Source organism: Oncorhynchus gorbuscha, linkage group LG07 (genome assembly GCF_021184085.1).
Source record: "Oncorhynchus gorbuscha isolate QuinsamMale2020 ecotype Even-year linkage group LG07, OgorEven_v1.0, whole genome shotgun sequence".
Lineage (NCBI taxonomy): Eukaryota > Metazoa > Chordata > Actinopteri > Salmoniformes > Salmonidae > Oncorhynchus > Oncorhynchus gorbuscha.
Genome location: NC_060179.1, coordinates 1,058,424 through 1,077,500, shown reverse-complemented (window position 1 = coordinate 1,077,500; position 19,077 = coordinate 1,058,424). Strand labels below are relative to the sequence as shown.

Below are 19,077 nucleotides of genomic sequence, written 5' to 3'. Positions count from 1 at the left end.
CTGGGAGATAGACAGACAGAATCAGGAGACACACTGGGAGATGGACAGACAGTATCAGGAGACACACTGGGAGATAGACAGACAGAATCAGGAGACACACTGGGAGATGGACAGACAGTATCAGGAGACAACCTCCACTCTCATCAGACACACTGGGAGATGGACAGACAGTATCAGGAGACACACTGGGAGATGGACAGACAGTATTAGGAGACAACCTCCACTCTCATCAGACACACTGGGAGATGGACAGACAGAATCAGGAGACACACTGGGAGATGGACAGACAGTATTAGGAGACAACCTCCACTCTCATCAGACACACTGGGAGATGGACAGACAGTATCAGGAGACACACTGGGAGATGGACAGACAGTATCAGGAGACACACTGGCAGATGGACAGACAGTATCAGGAGACAACCTCCACTCTCATCAGACACACTGGGAGATGGACAGACAGTATCAGGAGACACACTGGGAGATGGACAGACAGTATCAGGAGACACACTGGGAGATGGACAGACAGTATCAGGAGACACACTGGGAGATGGACAGACAGTATCAGGAGACACACTGGGAGATAGACAGACATAATCAGGAGACACACTGGGAGATGGACAGACAGTATCAGGAGACACACTGGGAGATGGACAGACAGTATCAGGAGACATCCACTCTCATCAGACACACTGGGAGATGGAAAGACAGTATCAGGAGACACACTGGGAGATGGACAGACAGTATCAGGAGACACACTGGGAGATGGACAGACAGTATCAGGAGACACACTGGGAGATGGACAGACAGTATCAGGAGACACACTGGGAGATGGACAGACAGTATCAGGAGACACACTGGGAGATGGACAGACAGAATCAGAGACACACTGGGAGATGGACAGACAGAACAGACACACTGGGAGATGGACAGACAGTATCAGGAGACACACTGGGAGATGGACAGACAGTATCAGGAGACACACTGGGAGATGGACAGACAGTATCAGAACAATAGCCACTCTCATCAGAACCACTGGGAGATGGACAGACAGAACAAGGAGACACACTGGGAGATGGACAGACAGAACAAGGAGACACACTGGGAGATGGACAGACAGTCTGGAGACACACTGGGAGATGGACAGACAGTATCAGGAACACACTGGGAGATGGACAGTGTCAGTATCAGAACACATGGGAGATGGACAGACAGTCAGGAACAATGGGAGATGGTGACAGTCTGGAACAATGGGAGATGGTGACAGTCTGGAACACATGGGAGATGGACAGTTTCAGTATCAGGAACACACTGGGAGATGGACAGACAGAACAAGGAGACACACTGGGAGATGGAACAATCAGCCTTGGGTCAGTCTGGAACAATAGCAGGAGACATCTGACCCTGTTACAGGTCAACACCAATGCTGCATCATTAATTTAGAGACAGTCTAGAACAATAGCCTTGGAGTCAGTCTAGAACAATAGCCTTGGTGTCAGTCTAGAACAATATCCTTGGTGTCAGTCTGGAACAATAGCCTTGGTGTCTGTCTGGAACAATAGCCTTGGTGTCAGTCTAGAACAATAGCCTTGGTGTCAGTCTGGAACAATAGCCTTGGTGTCAGTGTAGAACAATAGCCTTGGTGTCAGTCTGGAACAATAGCCTTGGTGTCTGTCTGGAACAATAGCCTTGGTGTCAGTCTGGAACAATAGCCTTGGTGTCAGTCTGGAACAATAGCCTTGGTTTCAGTCTGGAACAATAGCCTTGGTGTCAGTCTGGAACAATAGCCTTGGTGTCAGTCTGGAACAATAGCCTTGGTGTCAGTCTGGAACAATAGCAGGGCTCTGGTCTGGCAGGTCAATAATGCTGCATCATTTAATGACGAAGCAGTTCCAGGCGAAGGGTCACTAACAGAACGAGACCGTCTCCAGAGTTAGTCTACGTACTTGTAGAGCCTGATGTTGGAGGTCTGCTGATGGCGGTCTGGTGTGTCATCAGGCTCCGCCTCTTTCAGCTTGCCTGACCTCTGGCCAAGCACCGCCCTCATGATCTTCATCAGCTCAGGGGAGTCTTCCTCATCTCTCCCCTCCACCACCCCGATCTGAGTCGCTCCCTGTCACGGATATCCTGGGCCAGCAGCATCGCCTGCAGGGAGGGGAGAATATAACATTTATTGTTTAGTGGAAAAACACCTAAACCTAACCAGGAAATACATAAATAGAAACCAAACCTGGCATGGAACGGTTTAAAGGGGCGGTCATGAATGAAGAACAGTCATTAAAGGGAAGGTCATCAATGAAGAACAGTCATTAAAGGGGCGGTCATCAATGAAGAACAGTCATTAAAGGGAAGGTCATCAATGAAGAACAGTCATTAAAGGGGCGGTCATCAATGAAGAACAGTCATTAAAGGGAAGGTCATCAATGAAGAACAGTCATTAAAGGGAAGGTCATCAATGAAGAACAGTCATTAAAGGGAAGGTCATCAATGAAGAACAGTCATTAAAGGGAAGGTCATCAATGAAGAACAGTCATTAAAGGGGAAGGTCATCAATGAAGAACAGTCATTAAAGGGAAGGTCATCTATGAAGAACAGTCATTAAAGGGAAGGTCATCAATGAAGAACAGTCATTAAAGGGGCGGTCATCAATGAAGAACAGTCATTAAAGGGAAGGTCATCAATGAAGAACAGTCATTAAAGGGAAGGTCATCTATGAAGAACAGTCATTAAAGGGAAGGTCATCAATGAAGGACAGTCATTAAAGGGGCGGTCATGAATGAAGAACAGTCATTAAAGGGAAGGTCATCAATGAAGAACAGTCATTAAAGGGAAGGTCATCAATGAAGAACAGTCATTAAAGGGGCGGTCATCAATGAAGAACAGTCATTAAAGGGAAGGTCATCAATGAAGAACAGTCATTAAAGGGAAGGTCATCATTTGAAGAACAGTCATTAAAGGGGCGGTCATCAATGAAGAACAGTCATTAAAGGGAAGGTCATCAATGAAGAACAGTCATTAAAGGGAAGGTCATCAATGAAGAACAGTCATTAAAGGGAAGGTCATCAATGAAGAACAGTCATTAAAGGGGCGGTCATCAATGAAGAACAGTCATTAAAGGGGCGGTCATCAATGAAGAACAGTCATTAAAGGGGCGGTCATCAAAGAAGAACAGTCATTAAAGGGGCGGTCATCAATGAAGAACAGTCATTAAAGGGGAGGTCATCAATGAAGAACAGTCATTAAAGGGGCGGTCATCAATGAAGAACAGTCATTAAAGGGAAGGTCATCAATGAAGAACAGTCATTAAAGGGGCGGTCATCAATGAAGAACAGTCATTAAAGGGGCGGTCATCAATGAAGAACAGTCATTAAAGGGGCGGTCATCAAAGAAGAACAGTCATTAAAGGGGCGGTCATCAATGAAGAACAGTCATTAAAGGGGCGGTCATCAATGAAGAACAGTCATTAAAGGGGCGGTCATCAATGAAGAACAGTCATTAAAGGGGACGGTCACATATGAAGAACAGTCATTAAAGGGGCGGTCATCAAAGAAGAACAGTCATTAAAGGGGCGGTCATCAAATGAAGAACAGTCATTAAAGGGGAAGGTCATCAATGAAGAACAGTCATTAATGGGGCGGTCATCAATGAAGAACAGTCATTAAAGGGGCGGTCATCAATGAAGAACAGTCATTAAAGGGGCGGTCATCAAAGAAGAACAGTCATTAAAGGGAAGGTCATCAATGAAGACCAGTTATTAAATCAATGAAGACCAGCGGTCATCAATGAAGAACAGTCATTAAAGGGGCGGTCATCAAAGAAGAACAGTCATTAAAGGGAAGGTCATCAATGAAAACCAGTTATTAAAGGGGCGGTCATCAATGAAGAACAGTCATTAAAGGGGCGGTCATCAATGAAGAACAGTCATTAAAGGGGCGGTCATCAATGAAGAACAGTCATTAAAGGGAAGGTCATCAATGAAGAACAGTCATTAAAGGGGCGGTCATCAATGAAGAACAGTCATTAAAGGGAAGGTCATCAATGAAGAACAGTCATTTGATCATCATTATCATGATGGTAGACTAAACACACGGCCGTGGTGTTCACTAGGACTACCTGAAGTTGCTTCCTCCTGTTGCTCTGAGGGTCAGAGTCAGGGGTTAGGAGCTAAGGGTTCAAATCAAATCAAATGTATTTGTCACATACACATGGTTAGCAGATGTTAATGCGAGTGTAGCGAAAGGTTTAGGTTCAGGGGTCAGTGGTTAAGGGTCCGGTGCCTTGATTTTCTCTCTCCTGTTGCTCTGAGGGTTAGGGTTAGAGGACAGGGGTTTGGGATGAGGTTAAAAGTTCAGAGTTAGGGTAAGGGGTTTAGGGATAGAGGTCGGGGGTCGGGGGTCAGGATTAGGTACCTTGAGTTTCTCACTCCGGTTGCTCTGAGGGCCATGAGGGCCATTCCACTGAACTATGACCTTCCCCATGTCCAGAAGGAAGACGTCTCCACTGTTGAAGCTACTCCACGACACCTCCACCTGGAAACACAACATACACTCAGAACACCTCCACCTGGAAACACAACATACACTCAGAACACTGCTCACCTGAAACCCAATACACACTCAGAACACTGCTCACCTGAAACACAATACACACTCAGAACACTGCTCACCTGAAACACAATACACACTCAGAACACTGCTCACCTGAAACACAATACACACTCAGAACACTGCTCACCTGAAACACAATACACACTCAGAACACTGCTCACCTGAAACACAATACACACTCAGAACACTGCTCACCTGAAACACAATACACACTCAGAACACTGCTCACCTGGAAACACAATACACACTCAGAACACTGCTCACCTGAAACACAATACACACTCAGAACACTGCTCACCTGAAACACAATACACACTCAGAACACCTCCACCTGGAAACACAATACACACTCAGAACACTGCTCACCTGAAACACAATACACACTCAGAACACTGCTCACCTGAAACACAATACACACTCAGAACACTGCTCACCTGGAAACACAATACACACTCAGAACACTGCTCACCTGAAACACAATACACACTCAGAACACTGCTCACCTGAAACACAACATACACTCAGAACACTGCTCACCTGAAACACAATACACACTCAGAACACTGCTCACCTGAAACACAATACACACTCAGAACACTGCTCACCTGGAAACACAATACACACTCAGAACACTGCTCACCTGGAAACACAATACACACTCAGAACACTGCTCACCTGGAAACACAATACACACTCAGAACACTGCTCACCTGGAAACACAATACACACTCAGAACACTGCTCACCTGGAAACACAATACACACTCAGAACACTGCTCACCTGGAAACACAATACACACTCAGAACACTGCTCACCTGGAAACACTACACACTCAGAACACTGCTCACCTGGAAACACAATACACACTAAGAACACTGCTCAGAGGGACACAGGCTGGGTCAGAGGGACTGCTCAGGCTGGGTTAGAGGGACTGCTCACCTGGGTTAGAGGGACTGAGGCTGGGTTAGATGGACTGAGGCTGGGTTCAGAACAGAGGGACTGAGGCTGGGTTAGAGGGACAGAGGCTGCTGTTAGAGGGACTGAGGCTCAGAAGATGGACTGAGGCTGGGTCAGAGGGACTGAGGCTGGGTTAGAGGGACTGCTCGGCTGGGTTAGGGAAAGAGGCTGGGTTAGATGGACAGGCTGTGTTAGAGGGACTGAGGCTGGGTTAGATGGACTGAGGCTGGGTTAGATGGACTGAGGCTGGGTTAGAGGGACTGAGGCTGGGTTAGATGGACTGAGGCTGGGTTAGAGGGACTGAGGCTGGGTTAGAGGGACTGAGGCTGGGTTAGAGGGACTGAGGCTGGGTTAGATGAGCCTGAGGCTGGGTTAGAGGGACTGAGGCTGGGTTAGAGGGACTGAGGCTGGGTTAGAGGGACTGAGGCTGTGTTAGAGGGACTGAGGCTGTGTTAGAGGGACTGAGGCTGTGCTAGATGGACTGAGGCTGGGTTAGAGGGACTGAGACCGTGCTAGATGGACTGAGGCTGGGTTAGAGGGACTGAGGATGTGCTAGATGGACTGAGGCTGGGTTAGAGGGACTGAGGCTGTGTTAGAGGGTCTGAGGCTGGGTTAGAGAGACTGAGGCTGTGCTAGATGGACTGAGGCTGGGTTAGAGAGACTGAGGCTGGGTTAGAGGGACTGAGGCTGGGTTAGAGGGACTGAGGCTGGGTTAGAGGGACTGAGGCTGGGTTAGAGGGACTGAGGCCGGGTTAGAGGGACTGAGGCCGGGTTAGAGGGACTGAGGCTGGGTTAGAGGGACTGAGGCTGGGTTAGAGGGACTGAGGCTGGGTTAGAGGGACTGAGGCTGTGTTAGAGGGACTGAGGCTGGGTTAGAGGGACTGAGGCTGGGTTAGAGGAACTGAGGCTTGGTTAGAGGGACTGAGGCTGGGTTAGAAGCACTGAGGCTGGGTTAGAGGGACTGAGACTGGGTTAGAGGGACTGAGGCTGTGTTAGAGGGACTGAGGCTGGGTTAGAGGGACTGAGGCTGGGTTAGAGGGACTGAGGCTGGGTAAGAGGGACTGAGGCTGGGTTAGAGGGACTGAGGCTGGGTTAGAGGGACTGAGGCTGGGTTAGATGGACTGAGGCTGGGTTAGAGGGACTGAGGCTGGGTTAGAGGGACTGAGGCTGGGTTAGAGGGACTGAGACTGGGTTAGAGGGACTGAGGCCGGGTTAGAGGGACTGAGGCCGGGTTAGAGGGACTGAGGCTGGGTTAGAGGGACTGAGGCTGGGTTAGAGAGACTGAGGCTGGGTTAGAGGGACTGAGGCTGGGTTAGAGGGACTGAGGCTGGGTTAGAGGGACTGAGGCTGGGTTAGAGGGACTGAGGCTGGGTTAGAGGGACTGCTGCGTACCTCTGTGGCGGTGACATGCTTCCTTCCTTTAATGTGCAGCAGCCGCAGGATGTTGTACACATTGGACTCGACATGACGGAACCCTGACTCCACACCACCCTTCTTATAGCTGGTGGAGAGGACAGGGTTAGTCAGGTAGAGATATGAGGAGAGGACAGGGGTTAGTCAGGGAGAGATGTGAAACGACAGGGGTTAGTCAGGTCGGGATATGGGGAGAGGACAGGGGTTAGTCAGGTAGAGATATGAGGAGAGGACAGGGGTTAGTCAGGTAGAGATTTGAGGGAGAGGACAGGAGTTAGTCAGGTAGAGATTTGCACACAAGCCTGAGATCACCATGCGCAATGCCAGGTGTTAATACATAGTGCCAACTGTAAAGTTTGGTGGAGGAGGAATAATGGTCTGGGTCTGTTTTTCATGGTTTGGGCTAACCCCCTTCCCGTGAAGGGAAATCTTAACGCTACAGCACACAATGACATTCTAGATGATTCTGTGCTTCCAGCTTTGTGGCAAAAGTTTTGGGAAGGCCCTTTCCTGTTTCAGCATGACAATGCCCCCGTACACAAAGTAATGTCCATACAGAAATGGTTTGTCGAGATCAGTATGGAAAATTTGGACTGGCCTGCACAGAGACCTGACCTCAACCCCATCGAACACGTTAGGGATGAATTGGAATGCTGACTGCGAGCCAGGCCTAATCGGCCAACATCAGTGTTCGACCTCACTAATGCTCTTGTAACTGAATGGAAGCAAGTCCCTGCAGCACTGTTACAAAATCATGTGGAAAGCAGTCCCAGAAGAATGGCTGTTATAGCAGCAAAAGGGGGACCAACTACATATTAATGTCCATGATTTTGGAATGAGATGTTCGACGAGCACTTTTGGCCATGTAGTGTATATGGTTCTGAATATAACAATTTTTTCACTAAAGCAGAACCTTCTGAAAAAGGTTATAGATTCAGGTAAGATTTTGAGGTTCTATTTGGAACTAACAGGGTTCATTGGGCCTCTTAACTCCAGAGGGATGAAGACAGAATGATTGTTTCCAGCAAACAGACTTTTTGTGGATAAAAGGCTGTGCGTGATGACGTAGAGAAAGAAAGAAATACAAGTTAAATGGGTTTCCAGGGCATTTTCAACTCTACTGATGGTTTTGTCACAAAATGTTGTGTTATATAACAAGTTGGCCCACTCTGTTCAGATACGCTCTAGTCAACAGCTCACACAGGGCCTTCGGAAAGTATTCAGACCCCTTGACTTTTTCCACATTTTGTTACGTTACAGCCATATTCTAAAATTATTAAATACCCCCAAAATCCTCATCAATCTACCCCATAATGACAAAGAGAAAACACGTTTTATTTTTTGGGTTGCAAATGTATTTAAAAGGCCTCCCGGGTGGCGGAGTAGTCTAAGGCACTGCATCGCAGTGCTAGATGTGCCACCAGAGACTCTGGTTTCAAGCCCAGGCTCTGTCGCAGCCGGCCGCGACTGGGAGGTCCATGGGGCGATGCACAATTGGCCTAGCATCTTCCGGGTTAGGGAGGGTTTGGCCGGTAGGGATGTCTTTGTCTCATCACGCACTAGCGACTCCTGTGGCGGGCCGGGCGCAGTGCACGCTGACCAGATCGCTAGGTGTATGGTGTTTACTCCGACACATTGGTGCGGCTGGCTTCCGGGTTGGATGCGCTCTGTGTTGAGAAGCAGTGCGGCTTGGTTGGGTTGTGTTTCAGATGCATGGCTCCATGGCTCTCGACCTTCGTCTTTCTCGAGCCCGTACTGGAGTTGTAGCGATGAGACAGGACAGTACGAACAATTGGATACTACGAAAAAGGGGGTAAAAATCATTTACTAAAATAAAATAATAAAAAACAGAAAAAACCTTATTTACATAAGTATTCAGACCCTTTGCTATGAGATTCAAAATTGAGCATCCTGTTTCCATTGATCATCCTTAAGATGTTTCTAGAACTTAATTGGAGTCCACCTGTGGTGAATTCAATTGTTTGGACATGATTTGAAAAGGCACACACCTGTCTATATAAATGTCCCACACTTGACAGTGCATGTCAGAGCAAAAACCTACCCTTGAGGTCGAAGGAATTGTCCGTGACAGAATTGTGTCGAGGCAAAGATCTGGAGAAGGGTATTAAACATTTCTGCAGCATTGAAGGTCCCCAAGAAAACAGGGACCATCATTCTTAAATGGGAGAAGTTTGGAACCACCAAGACTCTTCCTAGAGCTGTCCTCCCTGCCAAACTCAGCAATTGGGGAGAAGGGCCTTTGTCAGGGAGGTGACCAAGAACCTGATGGTCACTCTGGTAGAACTCCAGAGTTCCTCTGTGGAGATGGGAGAACCTTCCAGAAGGACAACCATTTCTGCAGCACTCCACCAATCAGGCATTTATGGTAGAGTGGCCAGACGGAAGCCACTCCTCAGTAAAAGACACATGACAGCCTGCTTGGAGTTGGCCAAAAGACACCTAAAGGACTCTCAGAACATGAGAAACAAAAGTTTCTGGTCTAATTAAACAAGAATAAACTCTTTGGCCTGAATGCAAAGCATCATGTCTGGAGGAAACCTGCCACCATCCCTACGGTGAAGCATGGTGGTGGCAGCATCATGTCTGGAGGAAATCTGCCACCATCCCTACGGTGAAGCATGGTGGTGGCAGCATCATGTCTGGAGGAAACCTGCCACCATCCCTACGGTGAAGCATGGTGGTGGCAGCATCATGTCTGGAGGAAATCTGCCACCATCCCTACGGTGAAGCATGGTGGTGGCAGCATCATGTCTGGAGGAAACCTGCCACCATCCCTACGGTGAAGCATGCTGAGGGGATATTTTTCAGTGGCAGGGACTGGGAGACAAGTCAGGATTGAGGGAAAGATGAATGGAGAAAAGTACAGAGAGATCCTTGATGAAAACCTGCTCCTGAGCGCTCAGGACAGACTGGGGCAGAGGTTCACCTTCCAACAGGACAACGACCCAAAGCACTCAGGCAAGACACAGGAGTGGCTTCGGGACAATTCTCTGAATGTCCTTGAGTGGCCCAGACTTGAACCATATCGAACATCTCTGGAGAGACCTGAAAATAGCTGTGAAGTGACGCTCCCCATCCAACCCGACAGAGCTTGAGAGGATCTGCAGAGAAGAATGGGAGAAACTCCACAAATACAGGTGTGTCAAGGTTGTAGCATCATATCCAAGAAGACTCGAGGCTGTAATCGCTGCCAAAGATGCTTCCACAAAGTAGTGAGTAAAGGGTCTGAATACTTATATAAATGTGATATATACCATATCTAAAAACCTGTTTTTGCTTTGTCATTATGGGGTATTGTGTGTAGATTGATGATGAAAAACAACAATTTTATACATTTTAGAATAAGGCTGTAACGTAAGAAAATGTGTCACTGTCTTCTATGACATTACTATGAATAAGAGCGATATCATTTGTATTTGTCAAACATGCATCAATATTCATGTCACCAGAATAAGAGCCTAATTGGAAAGTAGCATAACGCTGATCACCTTGCACATTCACCACCCTGTGAAGTGGATTTAATCTACAGCCTTAATAAACTGCTTTCCCGGGTCGTAGTAGGAGGATTTCATCTACAGCCTTAATAAATTGCTTTCCCGGGTCGTAGTAGGAGGAGCCACTTGGAATCACGTATCGCGTGATTCCAAGTTTACTTTAATTTGACGGTTATTATTTCAATATTTGCACATAATGGAGTTGCCATTTCACCGCATAATCAATTCACACGACACAAAAACATCCCACCATGTCGAACAAACAAATTGTCTGTAGGCATTTCTAAAATTGTATGACCATTTCTAAAATTGTATTGACATTTCATATTTCCTTTATTGATCTACTGTTCTTCAACAACAGATGTACTCTGGCCGGCTGTGACATTTTTAATGTGGCAGGTAATTGGTCTGCATGAAATGGTTGGATGGAAACCTGCTTAGTGTTGTGTAAAGAAACCTATGAGCCCCAAACCCAAATTAATGGAAGATGAAGGCATCAAACAGGGAGTTGGTTGATGTAAATGGCTATTAAATACACAAAATACCACAAATCCTCATATTCTAAAATCAAATGATATCTCTAACAGGTTGTGACAAACATGGGAGAGTACCTGCACCAGGCGGAGCTGACCAGACCATAGTCATTTGTGTTGGCTTTTGGGGACTGCTCACAGTTGTTAGTGGACCAGCATTGGAGCAAGGTACACTGCTTGGGTCACCGGATTCAAGTCCTATGATGTGTTTGATATGAACTTCCCCTCTGTGCCCCAGCATGGGAATTCCTACAGACCACAGTGTATCAGCTGCCAAGGAACAGAATACCACACAGACTGTTGAGTCTTTGTTCCACTGAACAATAGTGGATAAAAATCTATTATTGTATGTAGTGGGAGAAGTGACAGGAGGAAGCACAGCCCTCCCTCCGGCTGACGTGTTCCTGTCAATTAATGGATGAGCCATAAGTGTCTATTCTATTATGCTCTTAAGGCACTATTTATAGCTCTGTTAAATGGACTTTTAGTTTGTTTTTCTAATGCATTTGCTTTTTGCCTACAGTATGGTTTATGGCTCGTCTTTAGTTCAACTACTGAGGCGCGTTCTGGTACTGCTTTCATTCTATCACAACAATTATTTTAAATACAAATTTTATATTTAGGGGATCGTGAAAAGCGCTTTATGAACAAAATACAGTTATTAAGTAATGAGTCATTAGTCCATGTCCTTAGTAGATTGACCTTCAAATATAATATTTTACAATTGTTCTGTGTAACAATGTTTTAACTCAACCCAAATGTGGACAGTTATGTTGGCAAGACAGTATGATGTGTGTGTTCTGTCACCTTAAATAGCAGACAGTGTGTTAAGACTCTCTCACACATTTATCTCAGATTGCACATCAAGTTCAGCTGAGGCTTTAGTCTGATGTTTGGACTGTTCGATCCATGAAATAATATAAATCAATTCTAATAATCAATCCTACCTTATGAAATATTATCTTGTGAAATAATACCCATTCTGAAAAGAGAGCTCCGCTGTGAGCATAGCACCGTTTGTCACTGTTATAAGGCATTTAATGTATTATTTAGTGAGTGTTGTGTTGTGTGGTGTGGTGGCTTCACTGGCATCTACAGAAATGGTTTGAGTTTTGCCTCACCAAGACATGCTAAAATCACAACTGAGTATGAATGTGCCTGCGTGTTATGTGTGTATGAGCAAATTAAGTGTGTGTTTTGGAGTGTCAGTGTGTGTGTAGAGTCCTGTGTGTGTAGAGTCCTGTGTGTGTGTGTAGAGTCCTGTGTGTGTGTAGAGTCCTGTGTGTGTGTAGAGTCCTGTGTGTGTGTGTGTAGAGTCATGTGTGTGTGTAGAGTCCTGTGTGTGTGTAGAGTCCTGTGTGTGTGTGTAGAGTCCTGTGTGTGTGTGTGTAGAGTCATGTGTGTGTGTAGAGTCCTGTGTGTGTGTAGAGTCCTGTGTGTGTGTGTAGAGTCCTGTGTGTGTGTGTAGGGTCCTGTGTGTGTGTAGAGTCCTGTGTGTGTAGAGTCCTGTGTGTGTGTGTAGAGTCCTGTGTGTGTGTAGAGTCCTGTGTGTGTGTAGAGTCCTGTGTGTGTGTGTGTAGAGTCCTGTGTGTGTGTAGAGTCCTGTGTGTGTGTAGAGTCGTGTGTGTGTAGAGTCCTGTGTGTGTGTGTAGAGTCCTGTGTGTGTGTGTAGAGTCCTGTGTGTGTGTGTAGAGTCCTGTGTGTGTGTAGAGTCATGTGTGTGTGTAGAGTCCTGTGTGTGTGCAGAGTCCTGTGTGTGTGTGTAGAGTCCTGGAGGTGTGCAGAGTCCTGTGTGTGTGTAGAGTCCGGTGTGTGTGTGTAGAGTCCTGTGTGTGTGTGTGTAGAGTCCTGTGTGTGTGTAGAGTCCTGTGTGTGTGTGTAGAGTCCTGTGTGTGTGTAGAGTCCTGTGTGTGTGTAGAGTCCTGTGTGTGTGTAGAGTCCGGTGTGTGTGTGTAGAGTCCTGTGTGTGTGTAGAGTCCTGTGTGTGTGTAGAGTCCTGTGTGTGTGTGTGTAGAGTCCTGTGTGTGTGTGTAGAGTCCTGTGTGTGTGTGTGTGTGTGTGTGTGTGTGTGTGTGTGTGTGTGTGTGTGTGTGTGTGTGTGTGTGTGTGTGTGTGTGTGTGTGTGTGTGTGTGTGTGTGTGTGTGTGTGTGTGTGTGTGTGTAGTATAATATATTCATTCTATTATTTCCATCCACTTGGTCACTCACATGAGTCCGTTCCTGAAGTAGCTCCTGAACTTGGAGGACTCTGCGGCCTGTACCTCCCTGTGCTGGACAGGACTGCCTCCCAGGAACTCATCCAGCTGAGTCACTAAGATGGCCGCCGCTCCCTGCTCATCCTGAGAGGAGGAGTTACCGATCCAGTAGTGGACGTCCATGGAGTTACTGGAGCCCTGACTCCTCTGGACACACACACGTACCAGTCAGAAGTGTGGACACACCTACTCATTATAGGGTTTTTATTTATTTTACTATATTCTACAATGTAGAATAATAGTGAAGACATCAAAATTATGAAATAAAACATATGGAATCATGTAGGTACCAAAAAAGTGTTAAACAAATACATTTGACAATCTTTAAATTAGCCACCCCTTTGCCTTGATGACAACTTTGCACACTCTTGGCATTGACTGGTGCTGTATATATTATTGACTGGTGCTGTATATATTATTGACTGGTGCTGTATATATTATTGACTGGTGCTGTATATATTATTGACTGGTGCTGTATATAGTATTGACTGGTGCTGTATATAGTATTGACTGGTGCTGTATATAGTATTGACTGGTGCTGTATATAGTATTGACTGGTGCTGTATATAGTATTGACTGGTGCTGTATATAGTATTGACTGGTGCTGTATATAGTATTGACTGGTGCTGTATATAGTATTGACTGGTGCTGTATATAGTATTGACTGGTGCTGTATATAGTATTGACTGGTGCTGTATATAGTATTGACTGGTGCTGTATATAGTATTGACTGGTGCTGTATATAGTATTGACTGGTGCTGTATATAGTATTGACTGGTGCTGTATATAGTATTGACTGGTGCTGTATATAGTATTGACTGGTGCTGTATATAGTATTGACTGGTGCTGTATATAGTATTGACTGGTGCTGTATATAGTATTGACTGGTGCTGTATATAGTATTGACTGGTGCTGTATATAGTATTGACTGGTGCTGTATATAGTATTGACTGGTGCTGTATATAGTATTGACTGGTGCTGTATATTGACTGGTGCTGTATATATTATTGACTGGTGCTGTATATAGTATTGACTGGTGCTGTATATAGTATTGACTGGTGCTGTATATATTATTGACTGGTGCTGTATATATTATTGACTGGTGCTGTATATAGTATTGACTGGTGCTGTATATATTATTGACTGGTGCTGTATATATTATTGACTGGTGCTGTATATAGTATTGACTGGTGCTGTATATAGTATTGACTGGTGCTGTATATAGTATTGACTGGTGCTGTATATATTATTGACTGGTGCTGTATATAGTATTGACTGGTGCTGTATATAGTATTGACTGGTGCTGTATATAGTATTGACTGGTGCTGTATATAGTATTGACTGGTGCTGTATATAGTATTGACTGGTGCTGTATATAGTATTGACTGGTGCTGTATATAGTATTGACTGGTGCTGTATATAGTATTGACTGGTGCTGTATATAGTATTGACTGGTGCTGTATATAGTATTGACTGGTGCTGTATATAGTATTGACTGGTGCTGTATATAGTATTGACTGGTGCTGTATATAGTATTGACTGGTAGTATTGACTGGTGCTGTATATAGTATTGACTGGTGCTGTATATAGTATTGACTGGTGCTGTATATAGTATTGACTGGTGCTGTATATAGTATTGACTGGTGCTGTATATAGTATTGACTGGTGCTGTATATAGTATTGACTGGTGCTGTATATATTATTGACTGGTGCTGTATATAGTATTGACTGGTGCTGTATATAGTATTGACTGGTGCTGTATATAGTATTGACTGGTGCTGTATATAGTATTTACATCCTGTTACACACACATATGCCATATGGGTAATTCTTGAGGCGTCATTCTTCAATTGCGGTGGTAAATGCTGTCTTTGGCACCATGTAAAAACATCATGTAAAAACACTTTAAAATTACAAAAATAATACATATTATATTTAACTGTTACTTTATATGAAAGCCTTCTGTATATAAGTCCTTTATACTGTAAAACATTTATTTATATGGATTATATAAACTACTGGGAGATAGCATGTTGGTGAAGTGTAGAGGTGTAGCGACATCTTTTACAGATATTTATCTAGTATTTCGAATTCTAGACAGTGAACAAAAGTATTTAATATATATACATAAACATATAAAAAAAACATTGCTACTAAAATGCAATATGTGTCCCTCAGTTCCCTTCCAGTCAGTCAACTTCAGTACAACATACTATGGGGGAGTCTCACGACTCAGGACTCAGGCCTCAAGACTCGGGACTCGGGACTCGGGACTCGGGACTCGGGATTCAGGACTTCGGTTGAAGGATCTACAATCACGCCTGAGAAGGCTAATGAAATCCGCACGACTCAGGACTCAGGACTCAGGACTTTGTTGAAGGATCTACAATCACGCCTGAGAAGGCTAATGAAATCTGTGCCTTGCTGGAAGCCCTGATTTTCCCAGTTGATAAGCCTGAGGCTCGGATTCAATCCTTCAATTATTCCGCTCTTCACCTTAGTGTGATGGAAGCCTATTGTTGATAAGTGAAACGGCGTTCGTCAGTTGAAGGAGAAGCGGACCAAAATGCAGCGTGGTGGTTACTCATGTTCTTTAATGAAGAAAAGACGATACATGAAATAACTATATAAATACAAAACAACAAACGAAACGCGAAAACCTAGACAGCCAGTCTGGTGAACTACTAACACAGAGACAGGAACAATCACCCACCAAATACACAGTGAAACCCAGGCTACCTAAATATGGTTCCCAATCAGAGACAACGAGAATCACCTGACTCTGATTGAGAACCGCCTCAGGCAGCCAAGCCTATGCTATACACACCCCTAATCAACCACAATCCCAATGCCTATAAAAACCCAATACGACAACACAATAAACCCATGTCACACCCTGGCCTGAACAAATAATTAAAGAAAACACAAAATACTAAGACCAAGGTGTGAAAATAAGGCCCTTCCAGCCCTGAGTGCTAGCCACCCACCTGGATGCATCTCGCAGCCTAAGCCGGTTGCTTCAGGTGTCTCTATCAGGACTACGGACCAAGGACCAGTGGTGGAAACCTTCCAGGGGCTTAGTTGTATCCTGCAAGGTGATCACAAAAGACGCTTCTCCAGAGGGTGGGGTGCGATGTACGAAGGAAACACGATTCGGGGTATGTACACTTGTGCTGAGGACGCTGCATATTAATTACCCCGAGCTCTTAGTGGTGTATCTGGCACTCAGGCACTTCCCCTGGCTTCAGAACTGACTATATTTCATCAACAGACAGGGAGAGACTATGTTTCTCTCCCTCCTAACCTTGGATCCCTCCCGGGGAGCAGTGTCCACATCCTCTCACTTTGGGTGACGCATGTCCCCGGCTACTTCAACTACGGTGCAGCTCTTTTATCCAGGTGTGGCCCTCTCTCTCGGGAGTGGAGGCTACTCACCTGGGTGGTCTCCCAGATTTGGGAAATTTTTATTAGTGCATAGATCTTTACTGTGGAAGCGTTTGATCTCTGGTGCCAAGATAAAGGACTTGCTCCTTTTCAGAGTTCTGTGAGGGACATCCTTTGAGCAGGGCGGGCATTCTCTACTTATAATAATAATAATATAATAATAATATAATAATATATGCCATTTAGCAGACGCTTTTATCCAAAGCGACTTACAGTCATGTGTGCATACATTCTACGTATGGGTGGTCCCGGGGATCGAACCCACTACCCTGGCGTTACAAGCGCCATGCTCTACCAACTGAGCTACATGGCCGCTATCTCATCGGGTCAGGTGGGAGTTGACGAATCCTCACCGGGGGACCATCCCCTGGTTGTGTGATTCCTGAAAGGTGTACGTCGTCTCAGACCAGTCTCTAAAACTATTGCGTCCACATGGGACATGGCACTGGTTTTGGAGGCACTGTGTGCCCCCTTTGATCCTCTGGAATCAGTGGATCTGCATAGCCTCTTCTACAAAACATCCCTGCCCATGCCATTGGCCTCGGTTAAATGTGTTGGGGACCTCCACACGTTATCCAGTACTCAGTTCGCACCGAAGGTCATGGCTATGATCCTACAGGTCTCTTTTCGCAACCTTTTGCTTCTGAAGAGCAACAGAGATTACATGTCCTGTGTCAGGTGCTTTACGCTTTACGTTCAACAGACCAAGGATGTCCGGCTCTGTGAACAGTCTGGTTACCACGGTTACCTAGTTGAGCTGGTGGCAGGGCGCTCCTTAGGCAGTGTTTCATCCACTGGCATATAGCAGTAAGGGGCATGGTTACCTAGTTGAGCTGGCGGCAGGGAGCTCCCTAGGCAGTGTTTCATCACTGGCATATAGCAGTAAGGGGCATGGTTACCTAGCGGTGTACCATATAGCAGTAAGGGGCATGGTTACCTAGCGGTGTACCATATAGCAGTAAGGGACATGGTTACCTAGCGGTGTACCATATAGCAGTAAGGGACATGGTTACCTAGCGGTGTACCATATAGAGGTAAGGGGCATGGTTACCTAGCGGTGTACCATATAGCAGTAAGGGACATGGTTACCTAGCGGTGTACCATATAGAGGTAAGGGGCACGGTTACCTAGCGGTGTACCATATAGAGGTAAGGGGCATGGTTACCTAGCGGTGTACCATATAGCAGTAAGGGGCATGGTTACCTAGCGGTGTACCATATAGCAGTAAGGGACATGGTTACCTAGCGGTGTACCATATAGCAGTAAGGGACATGGTTACCTAGCGGTGTACCATATAGAGGTAAGGGGCATGGTTACCTAGCGGTGTACCATATAGCAGTAAGGGGCATGGTTACCTAGCGGTGTACCATATAGCAGTAAGGGGCATGGTTACCTAGCGGTGTACCATATAGAGGTAAGGGGCATGGTTACCTAGCAGTGTACCATATATCAGTAAGGGGCATGGTTACCTAGCGTTGTACCATATAGCAGTAAGGGGCATGGTTACCTAGTTGAGCTGGCGGCAGGGCGCTCCCTAGGCAGTGTTTCATCCACTGGCATATAGCAGTAAGGGGCATGGTTACCTAGCGGTGTACCATATAGCAGTAAGGGGCATGGTTACCTAGCGGTGTACCATATAGCAGTAAGGGGCATGGTTACCTAGCGGTGTACCATATAGAGGTAAGGGGCATGGTTACCTAGCGGTGTACCATATAGCAGTAAGAGGCATGGTTACCTAGCGGTGTACCATATAGCAGTAAGGGGCATGGTTACCTAGCGGTGTACCATATAGCAGTAAGGGGCATGGTTACCTAGCGGTGTACCATATAGCAGTAAGGGGCATGGTTACCTAGCGGTGTACCATATAGCAGTAAGGGGCATGGTTACCTAGCGGTGTACCATATAGAGGTAAGGGGCATGGTTACCTAGCGGTGTACCATATAGCAGTAAGGGGCATGGTTACCTAGCGGTGTACCATATAGCAGTAAGGGACATGGTTACCTAGCGGTGTACCATATAGCAGTAAGAGGCATGGTTACCTAGCGGTGTACCATATAGTAGTAAGGGGCACGGTTACCTAGCGGTGTACCATATAGAGGTAAGGGGCATGGTTACCTAGCGGTGTACCATATAGAGGTAAGGGGCATGGTTACCTAGCGGTGTACCATATAGCAGTAAGGGACATGGTTACCTAGCGGTGTACCATATAGCAGTAAGGGGCATGGTTACCTAGCGGTGTACCATATAGCAGTAAGGGACATGGTTACCTAGCGGTGTACGCTCCCACTCCGCCAGGGTCTGACAGCATCTTGAGTGTTGTTTAAAGGGTTGACTATAGGAGACATTTTTGCTGC

General features: G+C 45.9%; 1 protein-coding gene across 1 annotated transcript in view; it reads right to left on the bottom strand.

Annotated features, from left to right (window-relative positions):
• The window catches only part of vill (villin-like), a 62,770-nt gene that overhangs the window by 25,148 nt on the left and 18,545 nt on the right, over positions 1–19,077 (bottom strand). Inside the window, 5 exon segments of the mRNA XM_046355393.1 lie at positions 1,946–2,105; positions 2,108–2,144; positions 4,409–4,528; positions 6,956–7,064; positions 13,233–13,426. Of these exon segments, the coding sequence (XP_046211349.1) occupies positions 1,946–2,105; positions 2,108–2,144; positions 4,409–4,528; positions 6,956–7,064; positions 13,233–13,426 (620 nt within the window).